This window comes from Gigantopelta aegis, chromosome 12, assembly GCF_016097555.1.
Source record: "Gigantopelta aegis isolate Gae_Host chromosome 12, Gae_host_genome, whole genome shotgun sequence".
NCBI classification, from domain to species: Eukaryota; Metazoa; Mollusca; class Gastropoda; order Neomphalida; family Peltospiridae; genus Gigantopelta; species Gigantopelta aegis.
Window position 1 is genome coordinate 20,367,922 of NC_054710.1, and position 9,162 is coordinate 20,377,083.

At 39.4% G+C, this 9,162-nt stretch overlaps 1 protein-coding gene across 2 annotated transcripts in view; it reads left to right on the forward strand.

Annotated features, from left to right (window-relative positions):
* The window catches only part of LOC121386383 (selenoprotein S-like), an 86,863-nt gene extending 78,365 nt beyond the window's left edge, over positions 1 to 8,498 (forward strand). Inside the window, exons 5-6 of one of the 2 annotated variants that reach the window (XM_041517262.1) lie at positions 3,328 to 3,388; positions 8,110 to 8,498. In XM_041517262.1, the coding sequence (XP_041373196.1) occupies positions 3,328 to 3,388; positions 8,110 to 8,180 (132 nt within the window). In that variant the 3' untranslated portion in view covers positions 8,181 to 8,498. Of the gene's footprint in view, positions 1 to 3,327; positions 3,389 to 7,943; positions 8,057 to 8,109 lie in introns of those variants that run through there. The other variant, XM_041517261.1, reaches the window with a different exon arrangement.
* The last annotated feature ends 664 nt before the right edge of the window (positions 8,499 to 9,162 follow it).

Genomic DNA, 9,162 nt, shown 5'->3' on the forward strand with positions numbered 1-9,162 from the left:
ATTCTCTCCAATAGGAGGATAAGAAAATCATATGAAGACATATCTAAGAAACGTGACAGACACTGAGTGATTAGGGGAGTGATTAATTGCTCCCCTAACTTGATTATGGGGTCCCATGTAGATACAATGGAAATTCACATGCTAGGGGGAGTTAAAGATTGCTCTCCCGGAACTAGTCTCAGGGGAGTGAAGAGTGATAGCTCCCCTTAAATGGGGAGGTCTGATGTGGGAGATTGTTTTTATGGCAATTTGGAAAAACTTTACCTATAAAACATGCTATTGTTTTCATATATATTTGTGATAATCATATGAAGACTGTGCACCCTTAAGAAACATTACATATTATGTGAAATATATTACATGTGTGTGTGATTGTTTTTAGGGTCATTGGTGAACTAATCATATCAAGACTTTCCGCCTTTAAAAAACATTACCTATAAAACAAGCTATTGTTTTCATATACAGATTGTATATATTTGTGATAATCATATCAGGTTTGTGCACTCTTAAGAAACATTACATATTATATAAAATATGTCACATGTGTGCTGATTGTTTTCATGGGCATTGGTAAAATAATCATATTAACACTTTGTGCCTTTAAAAAAACATTACCTGTAAAACAAGCTACTGTTTTCATATACATGTATATTTGTGATAATCATATCAGGTTTATAAATCTTTAAAAAAAAAAACATTACCTATAAAACATACAACTGTTTTCATATATATTTGTGATAATCATATCAGGTTATCCGGTATCTTCCCAATCGATCTCATTGCGTTATCGTTAGATCAGTCATGACAATTGATCCCGCAAGCTGAAACCATTTACTAACAGATAATATCTACCTACCACTGGTCAATTACGATCATTAATCCACCTGACTGCACCTGCGAACCACCAAGACTCGGTCAACTATAGACATATTTGTTATAATATACAGGGGTGGGACGGACACGTATGTGTTATAATATACAGGGGGCAGGATGGACACGTATGTGTTATAATATACAGGGGGCGGGACGGACACGTATGTGTTATAATATACAGGGGGCGGGATGGACACGTATGTGTTATAATATGCAGGGGGCAGGACGGACACGTATGTGTTATAATATACTGGGGGTGGGACGGACACGTATGTGTTATAATATACATGGGTGTGACGTACACGTACATTTGTATGTGTTATAATATACTGGGGGCGGAACGGACACGTATGTGTTATAATATACAGGGGGCGGGACGGACATGTATGTGTTATAATATACTGGGGCGGAACGGACACGTATGTGTTATAATATACAGGGGGCGGGACGGACATGTATATGTTATAATATACAGGGGGTGGGACGGACACGTATGTGTTATAATATACTGGGGGTGGGACGGACACGTATGTGTTATAATATACAGGGCGCGGGACGGACACGTATGTGTTATAATATACAGGGGGTGGGACGGACACGTATGTGTTATAATATACTGGGGCGAGACGGACACGTATGTGTTATAATATACAGGGGTGGGACGGACACGTATGTGTTATAATATACAAGGGGCGGGACGGACACGTATGTGTTATAATATACAGGGGACGGGACGGACACGTATGTGTTATAATACACAGGGGGCGGGACGGACACGTATGTGTTATAATATACAGGGGGTGGGACGGACACGTATGTGTTATAATATACAGGGGGCGGGATGGACACGTATGTGTTATAATATACAGGGGTGGGACGGACACGTATGTGTTATAATATACAGGGGGCGGGACGGACACGAATGTGTTATAATATACAGGGCGCGGGACGGACACGTATGTGTTATAATATACAGGGGGCGGGACGGACACGTATGTGTTATAATATACATGGGGCGGGACGGACACGTATGTGTTATAATATACTGGGGGCGAGACGGACACGTATGTGTTATAATATACAGGGGTGTGATGGACACGTATTGGGCTTTGCAGGGATTGCCTCTCTATGACTATAATATTGACATCCAATAGCCAATAAATCAACGTGCTTTAGTGATGTTAAACAAAACAAACTTTAACTTTACTACTAATGGAAAAATGTGGCAGCTTTCCTTTTTAAGACTATATGTCAAAATGACCAGATGTTTGACATCACATAGGGGATGATGAATAAATGTGGCGGGTTTCCTTTTTAAGACTATATGTCAAAATGACCAGATGTTTGACATCACATAGTGGATGATGAATAAATCAATGTGCTCTAGTGGTGGTGTTAAAATAAACACTAAACTTTTTCCTCCTTATGTATGGTAAGGTTTAAAGTTTTGTTTTGTTTAACGACACCACTAGATCACATTGATTTATTAATCATCACCTATTGGATGTCAAACATTGGGCAATTTTGAATTATAGTCACATACATATAGAGACGAAACCTACTTTTTTCGATTAGTAGCAAGGGATCTTTTATATGCACCATCCCAGACAGGATAACACATGCCATGACCCTTGCTATACCAGCTGTGGTGCACTGGCTGGAACGAGAAAAAGCCCAATGGACAATCAGTCTAGGATCATTTCCCATCAGTGGCTCATTGGTTAGTTGTTCCAGCCAGTGCACTGTGACTGGTATATCAAAGGCTGTGGTATGTGTTATCTTGCCTGTGGGATGGTGCATATAACAGATTCCTTGCTGCTAATTGAAAAGTGTCGCACATGGTGTGGTGGAAGCAGGTTTCCTCTCTCATTATATATGGTCCTTAACCAAATGTCTGAGAGCATATTAACGTAAATAAAAAATATGTTTAGTGCATTGTTAAATAAATAAACAAAATTCTTTCCTTCATTTATTCTTTCATCAAGGGGAATTATTTACATATATTTATATAAGTACATGTGTATTTATTAATTTTTTACCGGCCTCGGTGGTGTCGTGGTTAGGCCATCGGTCTACAGGCTGGTAGGTACTGGGTTTGGATCTCAGTCGACGCATGGGATTTTTAATCCAGACACCGACTCCAAACCCTGAGTGAGTGCTCCGCAAGGCTCAATGGATAAGTGTAAACCACTTGCACTGACCAGTGATCTATAACTGGTTAACAAAGGCCATGGTTTGTGCTGTCCTGCCTGTGGGAAGCCCAATAAAAAATCCCTTGTTGCCTGTCATAAAAGGGTAGCCTATGTGGCGACAGCGGATTTCCTCTAAAAAACAGTGTCAGAATGACCATATGTTTGATGTCCAATAGCCCATGATAAGATAAAAAATGTGCTCTAGTGGCGTCGTTAAATAAAACAAACTTTACTTTATTCATTTTTATTTTTACTTTTTCAGAAAGAGGAAGGAGCCTCAACTCCATTGAAGCCTAAACCGAAGAAACCTCTACGGCAAAGTGGTAAGATTTCACTACTTCACTGAATGTCTTTGAAAGGGGGGGGGGGGGGGGGGGGGGGACATAGCCCAGTGGGAAAGTTCTCAATTGATGTGTGGTTGGACTAGGATCAATTCCCATCAGTGGATCCATTGGGCTATTTCTCATTCCAGTGTAACAAGGAAAGAAGGCAGGAACTGTTTTATTTAACGACACACTCAAGATATTTTATTTACGGTTATATGGCGTTGGACATATGGTTAAGGACCACGCAGATATTGAGAGAGGAAACCGTCTGTCGCCACTGCATGGGCTACTCTTTTTGATTAGCAGCAAGGGATCTTTTATATGCACCATCCCACAGACAGGATAGCACATTCTAAAGCCTTTGATATACGAGCCATGGTGCACTGGCTGGAACGAGAAATAGCCCAGTGGGCCCACCGACGGCAATCGATCCCAAACCGACCGCACATCAAGTGAGCGCTTTACCACTGGGCTATGTCTCGCCCCTCCAGTGTAACAAAGGTTGTGTTACGTACTATCATGTCAAAGTAGCCCATTGTGTGGCTATAGCCAGTTTCCTTGTGTGATCCTTAATCATACATTTGTATGTGAACCTTAATTAAAATGTGTTGAATGCATCATTAAGTAAAACATTCCTTCCTTCCTTGTTAGGGGCGGGACATAGTTCAGTGGTACAGCGCTCATCTGCTCGATTGGTGGGCCCATTGAGCTGTTTCTCGTTCCAACCAGTGCTCTACAACTGGTGTAATAAAGGCCATGGTATGTACTATCCTGTCTGTGGGATGGTGCATATAAAAGATCCCTTGCTGCTAATCGAAAAGAGTAGCCCATGAAGTGGCGACAGCAGGTTTCCTCACTCAACATCTGTGTGGTCTTTAACCATATGTTAGACGCCATATAACCATAAATAAAATGTGTTGAGTGCATCATTAAATAAAACATTTCCTTCCTTCCTTGTTTTTTTGTTTGTGTTTTTTATCCAAAGTGCTGCCCCTTTTCCCTTCTCTCCTTTGAATTTCGTCTCATTTCTTCCCTATCTGGCAGCTCCTCTGTCTTTCCACATCCCAGTCCTTGTCTCTCCAGTTTGGCCAGGGTCGGTGGTAGAGCAGTCACCTGAGGGGTGATGGGTCGCAGGATTGATCACTTTCAGTGGACCGGTACATCAAAGGCTCTGGTATGTACTGTCATGTCTGGGAAAGTGCATCTAAAATATCCCTTGCCAGGCAATGAATTTAAAGATGTTTATAAAAGGATTCTACCAAATTCTTGGATTGGCAAAAGCTCAAGCTCCTGTGTGCTACTTTGTTACGAGTAATACAAGTCGCCAATCTAATTAAAATTAGCTCCACTATTACATGTGGATCTAACACCAGCCAGTTGGGAGCTCATGTCCATCAATCAAAACCTTACTTGCAGAATCCTGCCAGTGATTTAAAAATAATTTGAAAACATTCCGAATTATCCTGATGGTATACGACATATTTCGTGTGAATTACGAATGCCTTAAAACATGTTTTATTTTATAAAATAAATAATTTGTAATGTAAAACTGAAGACTGATTTAGTTGGGTTTTTTTATAAATAAATAAATAATTTTTAATGTAAAATTGAAGACTGATAACCCACCCCGTACATATTGGTATGGTTCGCTGTACTGCGGCCACTAAAATAGACTCGCCCGATATTTTTAGAATTTGTATGCTCCCAAATAACGTTATAAAAGGCGAAGTGTGATTGGTCAATATTTAAATTATTATTTACAGACGAAATGTTACCTGGACATTGGGGACTAGGCAGTGTTGTTAGTTTTAAATCACTGGCAGGATTCTGCAAGTAAGGTTTTGATTGGTGAACATGAGCTCCAACTGGCTGGTGTTAGATCCACATGTAATAGTGGAGCTAATTTTAATTAGATTGTACAAGTCGCCAAAATAACACTAAATACATGTAGCCTTAGTTTTAAAATGTGCTGATGTGTTGATAAATATTCCTTTTGTACAGTCTGCTAGTCATAAAGGGTAGCTTAACATAACCATATATATAGTTTAGTTATAGTGTTAGTTTAAAATGTGCTAAAGTATCATGAAACATTCCTTTCCAAATAGTTATAGTTTAAAATGTGCAGCTTGGTTACGTAATACCCCCACGCGACGGTGGTAGTCCTGCGTCCCAATACACACCCAGACGAGGTGTGGAGGCCATGTGGAGAGTGGTTACGTAATACCTCCGCGCGACCATGGTATTTCTAGCGAACTGGCGACTGTCGGTCTGGCCATCTAAGAAAATATACCGTCCCTGGGAGTTGTGGAAATATCACATGATAGGTGAGGTACCGCGTTGTGCCCCCAGGCGATATTCTTGTCTCCGGACTAGTCTGAGATTTTTTGAATAAATAGATAGGATTTTAGATATATCGGGTAGAAACATTGGAAGTATCCAGGGGAACGGACGTGGTCCAACTGAACGAAATATATTAGTTCAGACCGGACTTGGTAAATATATATTTCTGCTCTGTTGTGTAACCTTGATATGATTGATGTGACTTTAAATAATTATAATACTGTATTATACCAATATTATTTAGACAGTGTCTCCGGTAATCTGACGAAGTAAATTGTAGGCTTCACTGTTCTAAAATATTAAAGCTTAGCCAGTCATCCTAGAGGACCTAGGTAAACTGTAGGTTATTGTCTTTATTGTGATAGGTACCAGTATTAATTCTGTATTATAAGGTTACTGAATGAGTATTTAAAGGTTAATTAAAAATTAACCAGTTAGGAATAGAGTTGTAATTCCTTTATTAATTAAGTTCCCCTGGCAGCGTTTCTCAATAATCGCACGTGTGTGTGTTGTATCACGGTGAAGTGATCAGAATATTGTGTAAACTAGACACCTAGTGATTAACTAATTAAGTGATTAGCTCTGGGTTGTTATTATATTGTTGTTGTTAATTAACTACTGCGACAAGTACATTTGTCAGTGTTAGAGTTAATACAGATTCCAAAGTGTATTGTGTTTTGTTGTGTTTTCTAGTGAACTAAACGTGCTACATATATATATTTATATCAGATCTATCTCTGATTACTCCTAGAGCCGGGCCACTCGGGTAGTAGCCTGCCCGATACAGAGAGATCTAATAGATATACAGTTAGGAGAGATATTTGGATAATCGTGTTGAAAAACTAACATTCCTTTCCTTTCCAAATACATGTATCTGTAGTTTAAAACGTGCTGAGGTGTTGAAAAACTAACATTCCTTTCCTTTGCAAATCCATGTATCTGTAGTTTAAAACGTGCTGAGGTGTTGAAACACTAACATTCCTTTCCTTTGCAAATCCATGTATCTGTAGTTTAAAACGTGCTGAGGTGTTGAAAAACTAACATTCCTTTCCTTTGCAAATCCATGTATCTGTAGTTTGAAACGTGCTGAGGTGTTGAAAAACTAACATTCCTTTCCTTTCCAAATGCATGTATCTGTAGTTTAAAACGTGCTGAGGTGTTGAAACAGTAACATTCCTTTCCTTTCCAAATGCAAGTATCTGTAGTTTCACTCCGTTGTAACTTTATTCAGATGTCTTACAGACTGTTGTTTCACTCCGTTGTAACTTTATTCAGATGTCTTACACACTCTTGTTTCACTCCGTTGTAACTTTATTCAGATGTCTTACACACTCTTGTTTCACTCCGTTGTAACTTTATTCAGATGTCTTACACACTCTTGTTTCACTCCGTTGTAACTTTATTCAGATGTCTTACACGATTGTACATTAATTAAATGTAAGTGTTCATGGGGTGGGGGGGGGGGGGGGGTGTAGACAGTGGTAAAGCCACATACAAATAGGCTAGTCCTACTAATTAATACAGCATCAAGTCATCTTTTATGGGCACTGTTCTATAAGCAGACAGTACAGATATATCAGGGCAGTTAATCCTGTGATGTGTAACACCTAGGGGCAGGATGTAGCCCAGTGGTAAAGCACTCGCTTGATAGGCAGTCGGTCTGGGATTGATCCCTGTCGGTGGACTCTTTGAGCTATTTCTCATTCCAGCCAGTGCTCCATGACTGGTATATCAAAGGATATGGTATGTGCTATTCTGTTTGTGGGAGGATACATATAAAAGATCCCTTTTAATGGAAAAAAAGCCGATGAGTAGTAAATCAATGTGCTCTTGTGATGTTGTTAAACAAACCAAACTTTAACTTTATAGTGTCCATTTTCACAGGTAGAAACTAGGGTCTGCACCATAAGTGTATGAGATGGGGCGGGGGGGGGGGGGGGGGGGGACTGCCCCCCTAGTGCTGGAGAAAAACCTTTTTACTATGTATTTCCATCATTCTACCCACAAAATTAGATGTAATCCATGTAAAAATGTGTAGTGATTCGTTTGCAACCCTATATAGCTGTTTGGTGGTAATGCTAATGTTAATAAATGTTCAGATTGTGGCATTTTCGTTTAATTTGGGCAAAATCCAGCCTATAAAAATGTGAGCCTGTATGCCTTTGGTCTGCACCTTTCAAGACACTTAACTTCTCTTCTGTTTGTGTTTCAGATTACAATCCTCTGATGGGTGAGAGTTCGACCTTTGGTCTGCACCTTTCAAGAGACTTAACTTCTCTTCTGTTTGTGTTTCAGATTACAATCCTCTGATGGGTGAGAGTTCGACCTTTGGTCTGCACCTTTCAAGAGACTTAACTTCTCTTCTGTTTGTGTTTTAGATTACAATCCTCTGATGGGTGAGAGTTCGACCTTTCGGGCTCCCAGACGATCCGGATTTCAGGGCGGATGAGGTTAATCCCAGTGTACACTGCTTCACCCGACTTGTTATGTAACCTGGTCACAGGACAGTCTGGGTTTGATGGTGTGCACACTCTACCTGGTACAAAGAAATCATATAGCAGTTTGTGTTTGACCGATTGTAGTGTATTGTTCACTTTTGACAGTTTAATGTCGGCCCCAAAACTAGTCCAGCTTCCTCACCTCACCTGATGTGCGGTCGATCTAGGATCGATGCCCGTCCGTGGGCCCATGGACTATTTCTCATTCCAGCCAGTGCATCACAACTGGCATTTCAAAGGCCGTGATATGTGCTGTCTTGTCTCTGGAATGTTGCATCCTTACTACTAATAAAAAAATGCTGCAGGTTTTCTCTCTAAGACTATATGTCAAATTGATCAAATGTTTGACATCCAAAAGCCGATGATTAATAAATCAAGTTCTCTAGTGATGTCGTTAAACAAAACCAACTTTATACCTTGTCCCAGCAAAAGTTTAAGGTGTTTTGTTTCAATAACTCCAGTTTGACTTGATGTTTTAAAACCAGGACAAGTGTTTTGTTTCAATAACTCCAGTTTGACTTGATGTTTTAAAACCAGGACAAGTGTTTTGTTTCAATAACTCCAGTTTGACTTGATGTTTTAAAATCAGGACAAGTGTTTTGGAAACAACATAAATGAGCAGTTTAGAAAACCTATTGATAAAGATTTAAATAAAACGCAATATGTGTCCACAATGAAGAATGTTGACTGCTCATGCAGTTTAAAATAGTTTCTTCATTAAACAAACATTCCTTTCCTTTCCAGATAGTCAAAGTTTTAAAACCCTACCAAACTACATTTGATTAGTGTTTTTTACTCCCTCTTCACTAGCTGTAGATCAGTTTTTTGTATGTATGTAAGATTTAAAATAAATAAATAAATAAATAAATTAATTAATAGTTTTATTGATATCTTGTCCAATTTGCCCCCCAAAATAACACTTAATAAACATTA